Genomic DNA, 21,392 nt, shown 5'->3' with positions numbered 1-21,392 from the left:
AATACAATTCATAGCAAAATGAATCGCGCAATCTACACCTATACATGCACTACAGATTCCCACAGTTTCATGATTCTTCGAGATTGCAATACTCGCTTTCCATCAAGTGCAATTCCATTTTTATTTCTCCGTATTTTTCCTTATCGCTCGAAAGCGCGCGATTAGAATAACGAACAACGGTTTTTCAGTTCGCAGCGCGCCTTATTGCCGACCTCACGATAAATCGCGGTTCATTGATTAATCATGCGTCCCGCGGAAAAGTCTGGCTCATTATCGAACGAAACTCGCGACGAGCCGGAGCGTTTTCGCCGCGGAAAACAATCGCGAGTAGTATTTGCATCACGGTAACCTTTTCCCCCGTCGCGAGAATTCCTGTTTCATGCGTGCGATCGCATGTTTTTCGTACTCGATGCTCCACTTCGAACACTATGCCGACCGCGCACCTCCGTTAGCATGGCGGTCTGTCGTGACTCAATTTAAATACGGCCAATTATTGCGAAATGCTGACTTGGCGAACGATACTAACTGCATAAACGGCCGGAGAGGCGGACGATATTAGCAGTGAGAAAGTATCGAACATTATGCCGAGCACGAAGGGTGAGTCGCTGTAGAAATCACGAGCTTTAAATATCGCGGCTAGATTGCTGGTACTTATGCGAACGAAAACATTCCGCGCGGCAATTCACGGTAATTAGCACGAGATAAGAACATTTCTGTCTACATATTTGGCCGGTTTTTCGACGACACGCCAACCGGAAAATTTGGCAACATTTTGGCTTGTTTTTAGTAGTCGAAGCATGAAATCCACAGTCTAATCGCTTCGAGACACTCGAGCACGCTGTTAGTTTTAGTACATTATTTTACAAAGTCCTCTTTAAATGTTTCTAGGCGGACGTTACAATTTAAAAATGTTCGATAACGCGGACATTCTTGCAAAAATATGTAAATGTGTGTTGAAACTTTGAGGCACACGAAAGAAAAATACCGATAAGCTAATAATCGTAAGATAATACACGGCGGTGTTTGCGTGTTCCAATGTTGTTCCTTTTATTTGCAAGACTATCTCACAATTGTAACGATAGAGCAGATCGTTGAACGAAAAATTTAGCGTAGTTAAAAACAAGCCAAGAATCTAATTAAGCCGGGACGTTTATGCGGAATGTGAAAAAGTAACTGGAACAGGCCAGTAAAAAATGCGTGCGTGCACATGAATGCATAAAATCTGCAGTCTAGCCATTACCGTAAGCGATCGAACATTTCCAAACACAAGACGCAGTTTCGTTTATTTAAAGCGCACCTATGAAACACAAATCTGGAGCGTCATGATGTTCTTGTGTAAGCAACAATCACTTTTATTCTTTAAATATCTCCCGTAGCCAAAGAAAATTTATAACATCATGACATTGCGCTTTAAACAACGATGACAATGGTTTGTTCTTTAAACTACGTTCTCCAAAAAATTGTTGAGTTTTCTTCGAGTGGTGGACACTGTACCCACGTCATCTCGATCTCTCGGAATCACTGTGAACGTCCGTAGATCCTTTCGGCGAGGACGTGTTGCTTCTCTATCCAAACTACGCGGCAAGAGATCACGGATTTCCGGAAAACGTCGACACTCCGATAGTGAAAGGTGTGGTGAACCAGCTGAGAAGATGGCCGGCGGACCTATTCTGCGCGTTTTTGGCAGTCTGCCTAATTATCGGCAGTCTGGTCTTGCTGACGTTCCTCACGGTCGCCGTTTGCCTGCCCACTGTCGTCGGTAACAGGTGTCGGTATGATTCGAAATACCCCGCGATTAGTGCAGTTCGTTCACCGATTATTTATTTACACTATCCATGACCTGTCCTCACGATTATAACCGTAATTCCTCTTTAACGCAGCCGCAACGTCGCTAACACTTTCTACTCGGAATTAATCGATCGGTGAGTCTTGCAAAAAATACATTTTAAAACACAAGCTAATCGAACTAATAATATTAACCCTTTGCACTCTCGGCGCTATTTTAAATTTTTCTCTTCCGTCTTACAATATTTTCATTTTACTCGTACGAAACTGATCCGATTTCCACATATAATATTTAAATGTTTAGTAATCTGTTGAATACAAATTTTGTAATGTAACAAATACATTGTAATATTTGTTGTAATTTCTTTGGAATAATGCCACAACAATTTCTAGTGGTGCTTCAGAGTCACCACTCGAGCGCAAAGGGTTAAGTACAAACTTATTTTCGTTGACACGATCGCTGCCAGAATTTATTCCAGCCACAGTCTTCGTGGTTACATTGTGCTATTAAATGCAATTTTGCCTCTTGCAAAATCTATAAATTCTCACATGCATATAGATTGTCTTTATATTATACAGGGTGTCCCACATAAGAGTCCTATCAGAAAACTTCAGAGGACAAAGTGACACTATTGCAGGGGGCAATATAATGGTGAAGAAAAAAATTTTTGATGTCGTGTTTTTGAATGAAATTTCAAGGTCACCGATGTTTTTTTTAATGGAATAGTATATTTTTTACGATAGCATGATAGACAATAAAAACTGAATTTAGTGGATACCACCTTTTTGACCGTGAAATGACCTTGAGCAAGAATAATCATGTTGAAGCGGATGAAATGTGGAAGTTTACAACTGACGTGTTTCAGCAAAGATTGCGCGTTGTTTACGTCGGGTTGACCTTTACATATCATAACAAATGTTCGAAATAGTTTTCATAGTAAACAGCGTATGTTTATGTTAGAGTATGTATCATTGAGATCGTTAACAGAAGGTTAATCGGTTAGAATAAGTACGTTGTTCCTTCTGCATTATTCGAGTTCGAAACGTGATAGTGATAACAATGCGTTATACTGTACAGGAACGAATCGATATGGTTTTCACTTATGGCGAAAGCCACCAAACTTTGAGGCAAGCAGTACGTTCGTATCGTGAAAAATTTGTGAATCGTATTTGTCCTTCGTTACACGCATTCTCCGTCGTGGTAGAACAATTTAAAAATACCGGTAGTGTAAGTTCTAAAAATCGTAATAAACAAAGAATTGTGACTCACGAAGAAAATAGAATTAATTTAAAAATACCGGTAGTGTAAGTTCTAAAAATCGTAATAAACAAAGAATTGTGACTCACGAAGAAAATAGAATTAATATCCTAGCTGCAGTATCTAACGATCCACATGTAAGTTTGCGACAACTCGAACAAGAGTCCGGCATTAGCAGAAGTAGTATTTCACGAATACTGCAAATAGAAAAGTTTCACCCATATCACTTGAGTTTACATCAGGAATTGTCTGTCATTGCATAAATGAGGATGGTCGACATTTCGAACATTTATTATGATATGTAAAGGCCAACCCGACGTAAACAACGCGCAATCAATGCTGAAACACGTCAGTTTTAAACTTCCACATTTCATCCGCTTCAACATGATTATTCTTGCTCAAGGTCATTTCAAGGTCAAAAAGCTGGTATCCACTAAATTCAGTTTTTTATTGTCTATCATGCTATCGTAAAAAAATATACTATTCCATTTAAAAAAACATCGGTGACCTTGAAATTTCATTAAAAAACACCATTATATTGCCCCCTGCAATAGTGTCACTTGTCCTTTGAAGTTTTCTGATAGGACTGTAAATACGAAAGATATTTAGGTATCCCCATTTATGTGGGACACCCTGTATAAAATCGTGGACATGTGTGAAGCTGGTAACGAACGTGTTAAACTTTCCACTTTCATTTTTGGGGATATCAGTGGATTTAAAAAAGCCAGGGAATGAAAAGTTTCTGTGCGTTTAACTTAGAAAGATAAGTAAAAATTAGCAACAACGCGATCAACATTTCAGAGTGGAAGGCAATAGAGCGTTCGACATCAACGAATCGTCGAATGTGTACTTCCTAAAATTGGCTCACAGAGATTGGTCCACCGGGGAATTTTGTAACATCGAGACCGCAGCTCGCGAGCATCCAGATTTAAAAGTAATTATGCGATCCACTAAGATCCACCAACCTCTCTCACGGTAACGCTAACAAATCCTATTTGTTCATCAGTTCTATTTAATAAACTTGCTAAAAGAGGAGCCCATCGAGAGGCACCTGGACGATGCGATTAAAACTAACAAGAATTCAGACTCAAAAGTGAACGAATCCCTCGCGAATAATCCTGATTCGCCTAGAACACCTGGGGATTATATTAGAGATCGATTGAGGATCGAGATCTCCAATGTACAAGCTGTCGATCTGACTGTCGGGAGATTCTTCAATGGGTGAGAGAAAATCTAGAACAATCGCAGTTGAGACATAAACGCGTTCTAAAACGAGTTCCGTCGAACTAACGCAAATCGAAGGCGCTCTCGCGAACCTAATCGTTTCGATTCAGTTCGAAGTTGTCGCAAGTTGCAAGGGGCTTGAACGACGATCTACTGGAGTTGGCTGCAAAGGCGCAGTTGCTCTGGGCCGTCCCTGGAATCGCAGCGAAGCCGAGCATGTTCTGCGCGTTGGACACTGTGAAACGGCTCCTCTGCAAGTGAGTCTCTTCGGGAACAAAAGTGATATCGTTAGGCGGAACACGGTCTCGAAATCTGCTGCGCTTTTCAGCGGGGATAAGGATCGTTGTCTGCCGGATCAACTGGCGACGATAGAACCGGAGAACGATATTCAAGCCACCGGAGTCCCTTGCCAGGCGTTCATGGGATTCCTCGTGCAGGAAATATCGAGGACCAGCTTCGATCGAGAATTTACGATCAACGAAGCCGTGAGGAAATATTGTCCTAGGTAAAGTACGCCGTGAAATCGTCCCTTTGCGATTAATTGTTGCTTGCAAATTGGTCTAGTCTCTGCCAGCGGAAAGCCAGCTACTCGAACATCCCTTCTGAAAGGAAAAGATTACTAGCATTATTGACCAACTAAACTTTTCTTTGCGCTGTAGATGATTGTGTACAACTAGTAAATGACTCCTGATAATCTTGGGAAGAGTAGGCAAATTTTTAACTTTAAGGAGCCTCTCCCAAATGTCTCTTTCATCTTTGAATTTTCAGAGCGTCGAACATTAATTCTGTTTCTCTTCGCTTGAGAAGTATAATCTTGGGAAGTGTAGGCAAATTTTTAACTTTAAGACTCTCCCACGTGTCTCTTTCATCTTTGAATTTTCAGAGCGTCGGACATTAATTCTGTTTCTCTTCTCTTGAGAAATATAATCTTGGGAAAAGTAGTAAATTTTTAACTTTAAGGAGACTCTCCCAAATGTCTCTTTCATCTTTGAATTTTCAGACTGTACTATTGCCCGGAAATAAGGATTTTCGAGACCGGGACGAAGTGTTCGAGCGCATCTTTGCAATGTCCCACTGTCTACGCGAGCATCCTGACGAGGGACAACGAAGCTCGTTCACACAGCTTCGATACCTGACGATTCACCTCTTTATTCAAACTTGTGTACAATATAGAATATAAACGTTGTGTGACATTTGTATGAGACGCGCGGTGTTTGTTCTCCTTGGATTTCGGGACGGGGTTCGTTATTTGAAGGTTCGCTGTTCGTAGAGCCTGAGCACGCCTAACCATATCCAGATGTCTGCGACTAATTAAATTGGGGGGAGTATTACATAGTTGGTAGTTGAAGATTGAGTTTTGTCGGCTTTTAAAAAGCTCTGGAAAAGTCGGATCTTGAGATCTAGAAGACTCGAACAGTAATAAATAATTTTTTTTTAAATGATTCATTGAATTGAAACGTACGCATCACGATTGTAAATCCTGTTGCGTAAGCCAAAGCTGTCGGCAGCGATAAGTTGGCGAAAAATAACCAAATTGCCACCATTACGCCACTGATATCGTACACCATGTCAGCCAGGTAGAGGACTATAGATGGAAGGCTCCAGCGTGGTTTTTTCTGCAATGATCAACTATCTTAATTACAATGTTCAGCACCTTCTCTGCTCAAACTTCACAATCATTGCAGTCTAGAGACATCGATAGACTGCGGATTTTATGCGTTTATGACAAAAATCGGTCAAACAAAAAATGAGGAAAATATTTTTAAAATTTAAAAATAACTGTTCTCTTAAAAATAACTGTTCCAACTGGTCTAACTGTTAACTGTTGTTTTAACTGTTCTATTATTTGCAACCTAATGACACGTTCGCATCATTTTTTTTGCCCCAGTTTCGCAGCCTTTGCATAAAAATATTTGCAGTCTAGTCATCATTTATGGCAATGGAACTTGTCTATTATCATTTTCACGTAACTTAGACTTTTAAAAAATTTTGTTACAAAGAATTAAATGTTTACCCAAATATCTCAACTACCTACAGTGACTCCCACTAATATTCGGACGCTTTTAAAAATCGTATAACTTTGTTAATATTGGACCACACGACTTGGACTTTTTTAACACTAGGTTTACGGAGCACTAAAAGCGTCTATTTTGCGTTACTTCATAAAAATAACAAGAACGTGCTACCCACATTTTTAGTAATATTTTTAAAATAATATATACCCAAAGAGAAATAAATTTGCTAAATAATTTCTTATGTATGCATCCTTAGAATCTTATTAATATTAAATTAAAAATATTAGAACCCGTCATTTTGACGGGTCCCGTAAATCTAGTGTTAAAGAAGTTAGCACAATTGGTTGCTACATAAAGTGAAAGAAAATTTTTGCAAAAATTGCAATTGGTCGAAATTGCAGGGAAACTACTAAAAGTTGCATTTTGCAACTTTTTTATGTAAACTTAGATTGAAAATTTAGGAAGTACAATTTGTAGATCCGTATGAATTATACATATTCTGAGAATTTCATCAAAATCGGTAAACGTTCCTTTTTTTTTTTATTAGGCATTTGAAACCCTTCTGGGTTTATTTCGCTTTACAGGAATAATATAAGTGGGTACAATAATATAGAATACAGAAATAATACAAGAAGAGTACAATAATAATACAAGTGAATACAATAACAATGTCCGTTAACACTAAATACGCGACTTTCGGCCTTAAGTTTTCATCGTTAAACGTTTGTAGCTCATTGCAACGTTGACCGATTTCGATGGAATATTCAGAAAATGTATAATTGATACAGATGTACAAAACGTACTTTTCAAATTTTTAATATAAGCCCGCATAAAAAAGTCGCGAAATACAACTTTTAGTACTTTCTCTGTAATTTCGACCAGTTGCAATTTTGATCAAACATTTTTCTCAAAAAAATTCTACCTTCTACAAGTTCGAACTTCTCAAAAAAATTCAAGTAGTATAGTCCAATATTGACAAAGTTATGCGATTTTTCACACTAGATGCACGGGACCCGTCAAAATGACGGATTCTAGTATTTTTAAACTGCGAATATTGAGATTGTAAAAATGCATCCATGAGCAATTATTCAACATATTGATTTCTTTGGGTATATATTATTAAAAAAATGGCTACAAACTCTGATCGATACATTCATGTTATTTGTACAAAGTAATGTAGAATAGTAATTTTTAGTGCTCCGTAAACCTAGTGTTAAGAGCGTAGGAATATTAGTGTCTCTACTCTTCTCTGAATAATCACTAGACTGCGGATCTCTACGCAAAATAAAATTTTTATATATTAGGGGGGCCCATAAGTAATCAATCATTTTGAAATCCAAAACAAACTTTGTAATAAATTCAAGCACTGATTCGTGATATTATATCTTACCTACAAGTACCAAGAAATTTTTAGTGAGTTCTAACTTCTCAAAGAAATTCAAGTGGTATAGTCCAATATTGACGAGAGTTATGCCATTTTTAAGAGCGTTCGAATATCAGTGGGAGTCGCTGTGATTCACCGAGTCTTAATAAATTCAAAAACGCTCGTGGTACTTAGTCGAGGATGGTGGCCAAGGGATGATAGCGTTTCTCACCGAGACGAGAGAATAGGCGAGCATACCGGTGGCCAGGAAGCAAACCGTGGAGTATGGCGCGGAATAACCCAAGCTCAAAGTGACCACAGCTTTGTGCTTGTACCCCTGAACGAATTGGCCATTCTTCAGGATGCTAAACTCGCTTCGGCCATGGAAAATACTGTAGTAACTCGACAGCAGGACGCACGTGGACAACAACAATGCCTGACAAACTCGCAGCACTTCTTTCTCGTGCACGTTCTTATTGGCAAACGCGTTCCCTCTCGCATCACCGCGGGACGAGGTCATCCCGAGTTTCCTCTGAAAAAAATATAGCAATAAATTCCTCTGAACTACATTAAAAAAACGTACACGAAACTCACCGGCCTCTGTTCCCCCGACACGATTTCAATTTGATCCGGATGATAATTCATCCTGTGTATTTTTTCTCTTTTTTTCTATTTTCGTGAAAACCGAAAATGGCCAAAACTGTCGACTGAAGTGAAACACGGTCGAGCATGTTTTTGTCGTTATTCAGATTGTTCTGTAAAATGAGATTGTACTGTATAACCTGGCAGGGAAAATTCCAGTGAAAACTCCCCTCCCGGAAAAATGGTCTAATTTTCGACGAGACTAAATCACGAGAGGAAAAATGGCGCGTCGACGGAAACGCTCCCTGATTTCCACTATGACGTCGATCATAGGGAGCGGGAGACATTCGGTGAGCGTCGACACGTGCACGTGTGTGTGTGTGTGCGAACACATGTTCGCACATCGTTTCAACGCGGCAGTATTGCGTTGGTCGTTGCGCAAAATAATTTTGAACGAAGAGAGCCGAAGAGAGTATTGATCGACGAATTTTTAGAGACCCTTTACCAGATTGAAGAAGAAGTTCTTTTTTAATTCTTTTGTATTACGACGTGTGCAATCGCGGAGATAAAATTCAATTCACCGGTCCTATTTAATTAACCTCAACCTAAGATCGTTGATTAAACGAGACCGAACTATGAGGATCCGAGGTAGACGAAAGCCTAACGAGCGAGGCGTGTCTCTAGTCAGTCGCTACGATAAAATTCGATTCAGAGAGTTTGATAGTCGCTTTGATAAGAAAATTGTTGGATACCAGATCAGAAAATAGATGACAATGATTGCGACCTCTTTTCAGCGGATTGGATACCTAGCGTGCAACCTGTGCGACCATTATATGATGGGACACTCAATCTACGTGATCCTGCTGGGCCTCATTGGGACCGTTAGTCGATCGTAATACTCATTAATTGTTTCTGCATAATTGAACATTGACCGAGTTCGCTAAAGTGGACGGAGTATTGATTCATTGACCTATTGATTTTGTTCGATCGATATCGAGTCCTGTAGTTTCGAATGCTAACAACTCTGTTGATTGTTAGATCATTACCGCGTTCGACATTGTTCGGATAATGAACAAGAACGCGACGAGACCGGAGAAGCAATCGGGCCATTGCAGATTGAAGGAAACTGGTACGTTGAATAATTCAATTAAAAAGAATACTCGGTTATTAACGATGAAACACAGTGAGCACATTGTGCAATTCTTCGTTGCACATATTGCATTGCATGGTAAAAAGTCATGTTGGTAAATAGGGGACGGAAAATTAACTTCAGCGCAAGTTACGTGTGACAGTATGCCATAATAAATATGAGAAATTCGATCGTGCGCACTAATTCACGGCGGGGTATAAATACAGGCACCGTGCAGAACATTTTTCAGTTCCTGCGGGGTCTTCGGGATCGAGGGATCCTCCAGAGATCCTCTGGATCCCAAGGATCCTTGATCTTTTACGGGAAACCTTCGCAGATTCTCAAAATCCTTGAAAAGCTGGATTCAAGGACACTCCCAGGGGCTCCTAGAATCCTTTTGAAATTCCTTGAAAAACTCTTTCTTTTCCTTTTTCAAATTCCTTGAGAACACTTCGAAAATCTTCGGAGGACTCTGAAAGACTTGGAAATCCTTGAAAAACTATAGAAAGGGGATCCTTGACATTTTTTGAAGGGTCTTTGGGGACCTAGGGATCCTTGGAATTCCTTGGAGATCCCTAAGGACTCTTCTGGGGTCCTTGGAGTTCCTACGAAGACCCCCGGGAATTTGAAAATACTTCTAAATTCTTCGGAGGACCCTGGAAGACTTTGTAATCCTTGGAGAACTATAGGAATTTGGGGATCCTTAACATTTTTTGGAGTGTCTTTGAGGGCCTAGGGATCCTTGGAAATTCCTTGAAAACCCCTAAGGACTCTGGGTATTTTGGAATTCCTTCGGAGACCCTCGGGAACTTGAGAGTCCTTAGAATTCCTTGGAGAACCCTCAGGCATTTGGGAATTCCCAGAATCTCTAGGAGAATCCTTAAGGATTTGAGGGATCCCTAGAACATCTCTGATCCTTTTTGGAGTCCCAAGGAGTCCCTGAAACAAAGTCCACAAAACTGACTACAAAATCCCCTGAAGATTTTTTAAAACTTAAGAAACTACTAATTGCTACTTGAAACAGTGCTAAAATCCAACAATATTGTCGTTCCCACTAACAATTAGCAATTTGTTCAGTTCCCCCAGACATTGAAAGGGACCTGAAGCTGATGACTTCTATCCTGGGAATAGAACACTACACGCTGATCATGCTGGGCGCGATAACCGTAAGCTACTTCAGCAAGATTTCACTGCAAGTTTAACGCTATCGAGTGCTGTTGCATTCTTCTAGGAATACCCGTTGCTACATACACCCTGGTTGCTAATGCAACTGTGCGTAATCATCATCGAAGTGATCATGTTCTGTGTCCGAGTATTTTTGGACGGGCTCCACGTGAAACGCGACGAGCTGTTGCTGTCCTTTCTAACCGTGCACAATTGGCTGCAAGTGTTTTGTTTGTTCCACAAACAGGCTCGGCAATCTCGTTAAAACCGTTCACTTTCTCTGTTCGGGACTCTGTTGAAATTATTGTAAAACGTTCTCACCGGGTACACGCGCGCTCGTGTATCCAATAAAAGAAAGACTACGAGCACCGACGTGAAATTGCAGTGCACGCTGCGTGTTTCTTTGTTAATTTATTACGGTCGAGCGACGTGCAACACGTGGATAAGTTAACCAAACCAAAAAAATCCGGGAAAATATGATACTTAAATTAAAAGAGAGTCCCAGTTGCTCCTACGTCGAGAAACGAAAGCCGGCCGAAGTTACGAAAACCGTTTGCAAGGTACACGCTCGTGTTCGGCGGATCGTTGCGCCATTCTCGTTCTAGCGTTCGTGAAAAATACATGTTGTCGCAGGTAGAAGCACTATACTTGGCTCTAATACGCTTCACGACACACTGTTTGAGCTCGATCGTGTTCGAAGCCGGAGGCCGAACCCCCTTAGGAAACGCAACGACCAAATCCGCCGCCTTCAATGCTCTTTTCCGGCGCAGTTTCAGTAACGATACCCCGATAATAAATCACCTAAGAGACCTTTCCTTCCTCGAATGCCTTTATCAGCAAACTTTAATCTCCTTAAATCTCGCTCTATCGATTTCGAAACGAGATCTGATCGAACTGCTAAACTTTTCTTCCTCCGAATAGATATCTCTGAGTGCAAAGCTGTTAAAAATTGTTTGCACAGAGTCTCGAGTATCCTCTTTTGCTTATCGCGTAGAAAAATGTCCTGATCAAAGAATCACGCTGTTTGCAGACTTGAAGATCGTGATACTAGTAACGAATGTAATCGCCGGCCTGATAACCACGCTGATGATGTCCCTCGGCGATAAGTATGGCATCCCTTATCTCTATTTACCGTGGTTGCTGAATACCATGAAGGGGATGGCGTTATGCGAGGGACCCGCTATTCTGAACTTGGTCTCCGCACTTTTACCCAACTTTACGCTGCCGGCTGGCGCTTTCTTGGCCATGACCGTCGTTTTGTTCGGTAGAAACAGCGTAGCACGGTGGCCTGCAACCATTAACCCTAGGAAGAGCATCGTTCTAAGAGCATCGTTCTGAGTATTCATAAAATAATGTATGAAACCTAGAGAGCTGCAGTGAAAAATTGATTACCAGACTGCGGATATTTATGGGGAAAATCAGGTGAAACGCGAAGCAGTGAAAACATCAGAAGAATTAACGAATACTGTTGTTACTTTTTTTTTTATTAAAATTGTTAGGGTGAAGAAATATATAATTTTTTTTTTTTTTTTGTTCAGTTTCGTGCAGACAATTTTTATTTTGCACAAAGATCCGCAGTCGATTTGTTTCTTGCTTCTTCATTTGCCTTCGAGACAAGAGCATGAGAGATAAACTGTGGCCTTCTACTTTTATCGACCACTGTATGTATCTTAGTTTTTACCTTCAGAATAATTTACAAACATAGGGTTCGGCGTAAAGGTCAGTATGATAACAATAACTAACCGTTTTTTGTTTCGTAAAGATGTTTGTTCTAAAAATAACTGCGCGGTCTTCCCAGGGTTAATTGCACAATTCAGAGTTGATATTGACTAAAATTCGTTCCTCCAGTGGAGGAGCTTTGCATTTGGAACAATGCGTTCGCGAGCTTTCAGCGTTGCTGGAAGGAGTACCATTACCGGAAGCAGCACGCCACGACGGAAATAAAGGAGAAATTGTTCACGACTCGTAAGAAGATATTTTCCGAGGAGAACGCATCGCAAGGGTTGAATGTCACATTGGAAAAGTTGAAAGCTCGACAGATACTCGGCAAATCGAATAGTCGGATCTCGGTTAAGAGCACCCTGGACGGCGACGACAGCCTCGTTAAAAACGAATTGCCGGATCTGACTGGATAATTAAACTCTTCTCTCTCTGGAAAGAACGAATCAACAAATTTCATGTTCTTTTTATTGCTATCTACTTAAGATCTAGGCTCTCTTAAAATAATATCTACTAAAAGAATGAATCTAACGAATTTCATAGTCCTTTTATTGGTTTCTATCATTTTGCTACATAATATAACGGCCATTTTTACATCTTTTGTAAGGGGATAATCAAATCCCAAGACCTAGACTCTCTGAAAATAATATCTACTATAGGAATAAGTCAACAAATTTCCTTTTATTGCTTTCTAACATTTTGTTCCGTAACGTAACGGCCATTTTGATATTTTATTTCTGCGACCCTCTGTGTCGAATTTCGGAAAAGTGGAAAGCATGTAACAAAAAGGAGAAACTACAAAACCACTCACCATTTTTATAAGACATTGTTTCTTTTCATAGGACTGTAGGAATAAAAAAAGATCAGTATAATTGCAGCCTTCTTCTCGTTGTCGAGTTTTAAGGGTAGCCATTTTTGAAACTGCAAACAGGTAATCGACTGTGCTATACATTTTATCGCTCTATTGAAATAAAAAATTAATTAGGGGTTGAGCCTATTACTGTACTTACTAAATCTCGTTTCGACGATTGTTTTCATACGAACGGATCCGCAAAACACTCGCAGTTTTTCAACTAAAAACATAGAGCCGAATTTTCCGTGAGCGCCTACTATTTGATGGCTACGAAAATGGCCGCCGATCTTCGATAGATCGAGAATATGAACTAGAAACCGGCAATCATTTTTAAATCTGTCTACCGTTACTGATTTAGTAGGATAATATCAGTTTTTGTGTTCAACTAATAGGTTAGTACGTATATCTTGTGTTGTTAACCACGTATGAATGTTAACTTCAATTAATTTTATGAATTTATATTGTTCACACTTTAATTCGTTAGGGGTTACGCGGAGCAACAGGCTGTTGCCGGTACCCGGTTTTTCATGCAAGATATTACCGTACATTCGCAATAATCACTTCCCATATTTGTGTCATCCACTCTTCGAAGGTTAATAATCAATATCGGATGCATATTTACTTAAACCTAATCGATAAACCACGAAATTTCTCAAAAGAAAACCCTCCTCCACAAAAGTGCGGCTCTCGACGAATGGAGGCTGCGCAAAAATTCGAAAAGCGTGCAGTACGCAGATTGCGATTCTCGAAGTATATCGATCTATAAATCTAACCAATATGTTATCCATATATTATTTTTTACCTTTTCTATTCTTGTGCTATTCGCATTTTACCGTTCCCAGAATAACGATCATAAACCAAAAAGCACGTAAAACTAACTTATAAAAGATTTACGATTCTATCTGTCTAGTTCGATATATCGAACTAGAGCAGCGACGTAACGTTCAGAACCCATTCAAAACAATGAAACCAACACATAAGATTTCAAGCGTTACATGCTTAACAATGAAATAAATCGCATTTGGTTTTGTTTAATGTAGAAGCAGGGTGTATGTATTGCTAGAATAAACAATTGATTTGAAATGGCTGTATTTCTCAGACAAACCAATCCCGCCTTTAGGTGAGAAATGGCGGCAAAATGAGAGCGCATGCGCATCGAGCGTGTCGTTCACATCGGTGCATCCGCCTTGCTTCTGTGTGCTCGACGCTCGCACAAGTGTACGCGTGCCGGTAATAAACCGTTGTTTGGCATAACGGTCGTCCTATTCGATCTTCCTAGCTCTTTGTACATAAACTTTACGTTCCAACGATTGAATCGAACATCCAGAAAACCGAAATTACCCGCACGAAGCCCCGAAGAAACAGTGAAAGTGTATCTGTCGTTAAGAAACCGTCAAACACCCAGTTAAACCAACAAATTCAAGGTAAGAGGATACATACACTTGATATTTCGAAGAAGCATTGTTTTTCTCGGACTGTAGCACCGTACAGCCGATGGTATTCCGAGGAATAATAATTTTAAGGGACTAATACTTAACAGGTTCGGAAAATAAGGTTGCTTTCTGTTCGAGCGGTTTTAACGGACAATAGTGGCGCGGTGTATTTTTGTACGTACATTCTCGAGTTACGATCGGTTCACGCTTCTACTACCTTTGTTGTTTACCACTACAAAAAATATAATCTGTTCGAATCCATGAGCAGCCGTGACGTGTTGGTGCATGCATGTGCCTCGAATGTTATTGAACACTGTGTATAGCGTGTCCCGCGTTACACACACATTCGAGACGACCGGTCACGTGTTCAAATGCTCGCCGTACCGCACGTATCGTTGTGTGCGTGTGTTTGCCCACCAAGGATCCATATTTTTGTGAAATCCGTTTAACAAACATAACCTACAATTAACTAGACGAACTATTGCGTTCTATAACCTCAATCGTTGGAATTCGCAGATAGGTTTCGCTAAAATTGTTTACGATAAATCATTCTATTTCTAACTGAAGCTCGGTGCAAATCTATAAGAGCGTGATTCAGATATAAGAATACACTACTTTGTATAACTATTTCGGTAGAATGACCAAAACGTTAACAATATAACACCGTGACTCGTGTTATTCTTGAAACAGATAAATCCGAGCTATGTTCGCTGTCTCTTTGCTGTACCAATTTTCAAAGCTCGTATACATACGATTTCGTTACAAAAAAAGAATTCTGAGATATGCTTTTTTGCGACTGAGGTAGATAAAAGCCATTTCTTTGTTCGATTTTGTGTAGAAGGAACAAAAAGTCAAGGGCATCTGTGTTTATACATAGCTTATTATTTATATTGCATTTTATGATACATTAATTCTGATATAATAAATAACAAGGGTCTGGTAAAAAATACGACAAGAAAATATTATCAGAAAAATGCATTTCGTTGAAATCAACACCCGGAGGAAAGTTTTGTCAGTGCATTTACACTCTCCTTCCTGTCGTTTTCTCGTCGAACCAACAAAACTCGAACTCCGGGTAGAATCGGATGCTCCCATTGAAAGCATCGTCGTTCTTAAATCTTAATGGACGAATTGCGATTTACAATCCCTTGGTGTACGATATATTTTTCTTTTTGTTTTTTTTTGTTGGCGTAAGTCCTCTTTTTTCACTGTAACAAGTTGTAGCAAAAGCTAAAGGATTTTTTTTTTCTTGCAGACACGCGTGTCGTTGCTTACATTGGCTCGAACAAGTTGAACTCTACTTATACTATGCGTGTTACAAACATGCTTATCTCTCTAATCGTAAGGCGATCGAATTACGCTATAGGCATCTATATCTTATTACGCTCTGTAGTTAAACTTCTCAAGCAAAATTTCAACAAATATCCCTTGGGCTTCTAGAACCTGTGAAACTACTCGAAAATCCAAACCCGGTGTTTCCTCGAAGGAACTCGTCAAGATATCTGTTGCAACTGTATAAAAAAATAGGTCGCTGGAGACTGATAAAAACGTGTCTAAACAGACAGACTATCTGGTTTCACATTAATTGACTAATCCCTGTGCAAATCAAAGCTGAGGTAAACATATACACCGTTCTGCACTGTTCTAACTATCGTAACATATAATACTCCTTCGATCCAAAAAGCTGTATCGCCTACACACTGTCTCTTAATCATGCATCTGCATATGTTCTTCTTCTGTAGTAAAGAACCATACTTTGGAAAGACCTTTGGAATCAAAAAACCAATCAGAGTCACCCCGTGAAAGCACACTTGGCTCTCTCTGTCTAAAATAATATATTTTTATAATCTCCTTTAGGCAATTGAACTTTTTAGGCTCGAACTATATATTTGATAGTATTTTAAAAAAAATGCTCAGAGGAAACAGTGTGCTTCTCCAGGATCAGCTATTATTGTTTCATATAGTTCTTTACTCGCTGTTTCCCCTAACGGAGACTAGGTATTACTCGGTAAATTTATACAAAACATTGCATTCTGAGTGATGGACAAAAATTGTACTCGTTATCTGCCTCGCCTTACTGTCAGGCAGGCAAATAAATACATAATGCGAATTCACCCGCCGGTGAAAACGCGTTTTTTACGCCTTCGAGGTGGTCGGTTTCAGTAGTGATTTCGATTCTGAAAAAATACTCTCAAAATTCGCTCAAATGCCTGACCCCGTTTTCCACGAAACCAGAGACCAAACACCGATGTACTTTACCTATATTTGTTACATCTAGGGCTTGAAACAGTGATCTGCAGCTGGAGTATTCAGTGATGTCGATTACTGAAAAATGGAATATACAGGAATCCATCTAGGAACCGAAATAATAACGATTATGGGAGTATACACAATGTGGAATGCAACCAGAACAGATAACAGATGGAATCTTCGGTTCTGCGAGAACCAAAATCGATATTACAAGTCTTCAAGCCCCGGTAACACCGGCTCGGTCTCTGGCCGAAACTTCCGACCGTTCCTGATATAATTAACGCTTAACAGCCGCGTAGTCAGGTCCCCTTAATTACGAGTCACCTAATGAAAAATTCCCCCGTGATCTCGACCGGCCGATCCGCATTAAGTATAGCAGAACAGACAGAAAGTTCTGTGCCGTCGGTGACCCGTTTCCCCTTTTGTGAAAAACGCGGCTCTACCCTCGCGGTTCAGGCTCATCGAGAGGGTCGTCGACATCGAAACACACTATCGCAACTCTTGGAAACGACCATTTAGACCTCGGAGGCGTCCCACTGCTACGCTATCATAGCGGCGACGGGGCTGAATCGCATGATCTTGCTGAGCAATATCCACGCGACGGATGCGAGGGCGCACAGGGTGACGCCACCCCATCCGAAATCCATGCTCCACGAGCTGCTGAATCGTCTGGCCTTCAACACGTTCCTGGGAACAGGTCCGCCGATCACACCGTCTTCGGGGCCGTCCAGTATCCTTGCTTCCCGATCCTGGGCCCTCTTGAAATGAATTATCGTCAGGGTGAAGAGCGCGAACGTCGCTGCAACAATTCCTCCATGTCAGGAATCTTCGAACTCGACACGCATCCCTTAAACATACTCTTATTCTAATCTATTAGTTCACAGATGAGAACTGTAGCTATCCTAGGAGACGATTCTATATGAACTAGCTGGCAAACTCAGATTAAGATTCTATAGAGACATCAAGGAGTTTGAGAAATTAATTAGATTGCTTCAAGTGGTGGGACAGCTTAACGACCATCTTTTGCAATTTTTTCTGAGAAAAAAGACAAAGTTGTAGGGAAATTTAGAATATGGATTTCATTAAACAAATCGTAAGGAACGTTTGGGTATTTTTCTCTTTCCCCCATTTTACCAAAATGGCTGAACTGGTCCGATTCGAGCGACCCTCGTTTCCTAATACGTTTAATTCCTGATAGAACTGAATATAACCCACAGTTTAGAGCTCTCGAGGATTTTCTGTGGGATCATTTATCCTCAGGAGGAGTAGTATGTATCCCTAGAATCCATCCTTTTAAATCGAGAAGATCTCTTTCAATTGAGGTAACGGGAACAGGCGATTTCCTCGGCGAGAGGCTTTAGGAATCCAAGTGCATCTTATCAGCGATAAGAAGTGTTTGCCTTTTGCGGCGTAGCGGACGCGAAAAGCGTCCAAGAAAACACCCCGTTTTCGTTTGTGAAAACTTATCGAGCTCCTATTGACTCATTCGGATTGAAATTGAAATGAGACCGCCTCGAGTTACAATTGGATGCAATATTCAACGGGGAAATGTAAATTGAATGCCCCCGACTATCGATCCGGACGTTGTACTATATAAAATAAACATTGGCGGACAGTTCGAGGCGCGAGAGCTGACGAAGATGCAACAAAGTGGCACTCGGTGCAAGAACGGGACAATGATTGTCGAGTTGGGACAGCTTGAAGCACGATACGAAACGCTATAGCGTTCATCAAAGCAATTTAAACATTGTTATCAACATTGCAGAGTTAAAGCTCCGAGCAACTGTATTGTGAACAATATTAATTTGTAAAGACACACAAGGAATTGTGTCACCCATGTAATTAAAATACTCGTGTAACGTTAGATTTATTTCTAACATAAATACACGGATATCCGCGAAATTAAAGCACAAATGAGTAGATCAAATGTAAAAACATTTGAGAAATTTAAGCATACTGTTGTATTATTTATATTTTATTGTAGAAATGAACGCCTGTGTGGCTCCTGCAGCTTGGAATCGATGCATTTCTGGTTCACACGCATGAATCAGTGGAATAATATTTATCGTGGGTTATCCAGCAGATTGATAGCGCGTATCAAGCCTAACAGTATATCCGGCTTCCTTCTCCAGGGCAAACCGCTTATTTTGCGGTCGACTTCGCGAGTGCTTAGGAATTCACGGCGGTCACCGAGCTAGCTGACCGCAACCGCAGCAACGCCGCACCGACAAACCGTTCCTCGGTTAACGCGATTATCCGTCGATCTCTCTTCGAGATCGTTCAACTTACCAGCCAAGAGGTACATCACTCCTGTGACCAGCACCGCGGACAACTGATGCCTGCACAGTCCGAAAAATCCTATGAGAACCGCGGTGCCCAGAATGATCAGGCAGACTAGGGAACAGGAGATACTCAGATTCTGCATCCCTGGAAGAACAAGAGAGTCGAGATCAGATTTGAACAAGGAGTCCGCTCAGATTCTCGAAATTAATCAGCTTCTCAGACCCAAATATTTTAGCTTTGGCTAGTATTTTAATACTTTAGCTTTGGGGCTTCGTTGAACCTTGAACTTTGATCTGACAGTTTGCGCAAGGTTAATACTTCGTTCGTGAAGAATACGTGTTTCCTCTTCAACGATCGGTACAGAACTAAAGGCAAAACAAATTCTTTGCAAATAATTGATTACTTATGGGCACCACTTATATCTTCAAAAATGTGTCTACAAAAATTGACTAATGTGGAACTGAATGGAAACAATGCAGAATTGTGTGCAGCTATAAGCATTTATTCCAATAACAGCTTTCAAAATTGAGATAATCTTTTAAATGCAATATATCCTCTGGTAAAATATGGAAAAAGTTATTATCACAGGACAGTTATAAATTCTCCTTATTCTCCTTATATCGGGCTGTGTATTATTAGGTTGGCAAGAAAGTAATTTCGGTATTTTTAGGTGAAATAAAATCCAATTTTTCTATCAAAGCAATGAACTTTAATCAATAAAATATTTTCCATCTTGTTCTATGATCTTTCGCCATCTTTCTGGTAGCTTCATAATTCCGCGCTCATAAAACTTCTGATCCTTTTCGGTGAAAAACTGATCCAAGCGTGATTTCAGACCATCATCATTAGTGAAAGTTTTACCATTCAGAGTTTTGTAAACTTCGGAATAAATGATAATTTGATGGTGCAATGTCAGGGCTGTATGGTGGATGTGACATCACTTCCCAACCAAGCTCCAATAACTTTTCACATGTTACCAAATATGTGTGTGGCCTAGCGTTATGGTGGAACACGATTCCTTTGCGATTTGCCAATTCTGGCCGTTTTTCTTTGATTGCTATGTCCAGTTTTGTTAGTTGTCGACGATAAACATCTGAATTAATGGTTTGGTTCCTTGGGAGAAGCTCAAAATACACAATACCTTTGTAATCCCATCAAACTGACAACACGATCTTCTTTTGGTGCAATTCAGCTTTCGGCGTGGTTTAGGCTGATTCATAACGCTTGGACCATGATCGTTTTCGAGTTGTGTTATTGCAAGCAACCCATTTCTCATCACCAGTGATGATTCGCTTCAGAAAAGGGTCGATTTCATTGCGTTTGAGATGCATATCGCATATGTTGATGCGTTGCGTTAAGTGAATTTCTTTCAATTCGTGTGCAACCCAAATATCGAGCTTCTCAACGATTCCGAGACTTTTTAAACGATATTCTATAGTTGTATGCGAGACATTTAACCCGTCTGCAATCTCTCGGACAGTTATATGACGATCCGATTCAATAATGGCTTTCATTTGGTCATCGTCAACTTCAGATGGTCGACCAGAACGTTGGTCGTCTTCAAGTGAGAAATTTCCAGAACGGAATTTTTTAAACCAATTCTGGCACGTGCGTTCTGTTAAGCAATCCACACCATAAACTTCACATGTATCTTTGCGAGCCTCGGCAGCTTTTTTACCTCTACGGAAATAAAAAAGCAATATGTGCCTATAATGTTCGTTTTTGCACTCCGTGTTCAAATTGACACAGAACTAACAATTTTAATCAAAATTACGTGTAATTTGCTTCAAAGGTAGCCTAAAAGAGGCAGTTATGAAATGTCAGAAAGAAAACAAATGCAACGTTAACAGAAGTCAATCAAACAAAACATAAAGCCATGTATTAGTGAAAACCGAAATTACTTTCTTGCCAACCTAATATAATTTTAAAAACAGGCATGCACAAAATTAATTTGATTTTCTTTCCATTTCACTTTCGTTACATCAAGGTGCAATGTTAAAGAATATCCACGTGTTACGTTCAGCTTTCTAAAATTATTTTGAAACATGTATGGCAGAGATTTGAAAGACGGTCTGCACTGACACGCGTCATCGAGAATCATTGTACCAGATTCCGCGAAATGGCCGGTGGAAGTATGCCGAGATCGATGAGGGTACGAGATAAAAGAAAGGTGGTGTCAATCATACTCACGGTTTTGCCAGGCGGCGCGGATCTCTTCGTGGGCCTCGTCGGGCGTCAAGTAGTTAATGCACCTCTCCTGCGGGAAACCTACCTGACCCAGTAGTCGTATTTCCTCCTCTGAAACGCGAGAAAGCGAAAAAGAAGAATGGCAGT

The 21,392-nt window shown here is 40.3% G+C and overlaps 5 protein-coding genes across 10 annotated transcripts in view; 3 read left to right on the top strand and 2 right to left on the bottom strand.

The window, feature by feature from the left end:
• The first annotated feature begins 438 nt into the window (after positions 1–438).
• LOC143360465 (uncharacterized) lies at positions 439–5,466 on the top strand. 5 transcript variants are annotated; one of them, XM_076799365.1, is made up of 8 exons: positions 439–597; positions 1,538–1,772; positions 1,881–1,922; positions 3,845–3,977; positions 4,050–4,264; positions 4,378–4,524; positions 4,596–4,772; positions 5,268–5,466. In XM_076799365.1, exons 1-8 carry the CDS (start codon positions 582–584, stop codon positions 5,401–5,403), a joined length of 1,101 nt encoding a protein of 366 aa, XP_076655480.1. In that variant the 5' UTR covers positions 439–581; the 3' UTR covers positions 5,404–5,466. The 5 variants fall into 5 exon arrangements, with proteins under 5 accessions (XP_076655480.1, XP_076655440.1, XP_076655447.1 ...); XM_076799325.1 differs by lacking the exon at positions 439–597 and adding an exon at positions 922–1,335; XM_076799332.1 differs by lacking the exon at positions 439–597 and adding an exon at positions 923–1,335 and having other exon boundaries at positions 1,538–1,766.
• On the bottom strand, positions 5,398–8,170 carry LOC143360473 (uncharacterized). The gene is made up of 3 exons (XM_076799377.1): positions 7,878–8,170; positions 5,730–5,883; positions 5,398–5,574 (listed from the first exon to the last, which is right to left on the bottom strand). The coding sequence occupies exons 1-3, from the start codon at positions 8,163–8,165 to the stop codon at positions 5,513–5,515; spliced, it is 504 nt and encodes a 167-aa protein (XP_076655492.1). The 5' UTR covers positions 8,166–8,170; the 3' UTR covers positions 5,398–5,512.
• A 2,809-nt stretch (positions 8,171–10,979) lies between these two features.
• Positions 10,980–11,858, top strand: LOC143356670 (uncharacterized). The gene is made up of 3 exons (XM_076792597.1): positions 10,980–11,080; positions 11,154–11,295; positions 11,551–11,858. Exons 1-3 carry the CDS (start codon positions 10,997–10,999, stop codon positions 11,856–11,858), a joined length of 534 nt encoding a protein of 177 aa, XP_076648712.1. The 5' UTR covers positions 10,980–10,996.
• A 2,450-nt stretch (positions 11,859–14,308) lies between these two features.
• Nasp (Nuclear autoantigenic sperm protein) overlaps positions 14,309–21,392 on the top strand; it is a 39,496-nt gene continuing 32,412 nt past the window's right edge. Inside the window, exon 1 of the mRNA XM_076800045.1 lies at positions 14,309–14,516. The gene's annotated coding sequence lies outside the window, so the exon portion shown is untranslated. The remainder of the gene's footprint in view (positions 14,517–21,392) is intronic.
• The window catches only part of LOC143360950 (uncharacterized), a 31,057-nt gene continuing 25,030 nt past the window's right edge, over positions 15,366–21,392 (bottom strand). The window contains exons 3-5 of one of the 2 annotated variants that reach the window (XM_076800166.1): positions 21,249–21,356; positions 19,065–19,202; positions 15,366–17,574 (exon numbers count right to left, since the gene is read on the bottom strand). In XM_076800166.1, coding sequence (XP_076656281.1) covers positions 17,315–17,574; positions 19,065–19,202; positions 21,249–21,356 — 506 coding nt within the window. In that variant the 3' untranslated portion in view covers positions 15,366–17,314. The remainder of the gene's footprint in view (positions 17,575–19,064; positions 19,203–21,248; positions 21,357–21,392) is intronic. The other variant, XM_076800175.1, reaches the window with a different exon arrangement.

The sequence above is a fragment of the Halictus rubicundus genome, chromosome 1 (assembly GCF_050948215.1).
Source record: "Halictus rubicundus isolate RS-2024b chromosome 1, iyHalRubi1_principal, whole genome shotgun sequence".
Lineage (NCBI taxonomy): Eukaryota > Metazoa > Arthropoda > Insecta > Hymenoptera > Halictidae > Halictus > Halictus rubicundus.
The sequence above is the reverse complement of the archived record's forward strand: the minus strand, read 5'-3'. Positions and strand labels throughout refer to the sequence as shown.

What these genes read in the sequence shown, in the direction of transcription:
- LOC143356670 (XM_076792597.1), top strand. Translation starts at nt 10,997, where the DNA reads ATGATACTTAAATTAAAAGAGAGTCCCAGTTGCTCCTACGTCGAGAAA. An exon ending in TTACGAAAACCGTTTGCAAG is followed by an intron (nt 11,081 to 11,153) that starts GTACACGCTCGT and finishes ATGTTGTCGCAG; the next exon opens with GTAGAAGCACTATACTTGGC. An exon ending in TCTTTTCCGGCGCAGTTTCA is followed by an intron (nt 11,296 to 11,550) that starts GTAACGATACCC and finishes CGCTGTTTGCAG; the next exon opens with ACTTGAAGATCGTGATACTA.
- LOC143360473 (XM_076799377.1), bottom strand. Translation starts at nt 8,165, where the DNA reads ATGACCTCGTCCCGCGGTGATGCGAGAGGGAACGCGTTTGCCAATAAG. An exon ending in TCGCCTATTCTCTCGTCTCG is followed by an intron (nt 5,884 to 7,877) that starts GTGAGAAACGCT and finishes TGATCATTGCAG; the next exon opens with AAAAAACCACGCTGGAGCCT. An exon ending in AGGATTTACAATCGTGATGC is followed by an intron (nt 5,575 to 5,729) that starts GTACGTTTCAAT and finishes CAATTTAATTAG; the next exon opens with TCGCAGACATCTGGATATGG.
- LOC143360465 (XM_076799325.1), top strand. Translation starts at nt 1,212, where the DNA reads ATGCATAAAATCTGCAGTCTAGCCATTACCGTAAGCGATCGAACATTT. An exon ending in GAGCGTCATGATGTTCTTGT is followed by an intron (nt 1,336 to 1,537) that starts GTAAGCAACAAT and finishes GAACGTCCGTAG; the next exon opens with ATCCTTTCGGCGAGGACGTG. An exon ending in GTGAGGAAATATTGTCCTAG is followed by an intron (nt 4,773 to 5,267) that starts GTAAAGTACGCC and finishes TTGAATTTTCAG; the next exon opens with ACTGTACTATTGCCCGGAAA.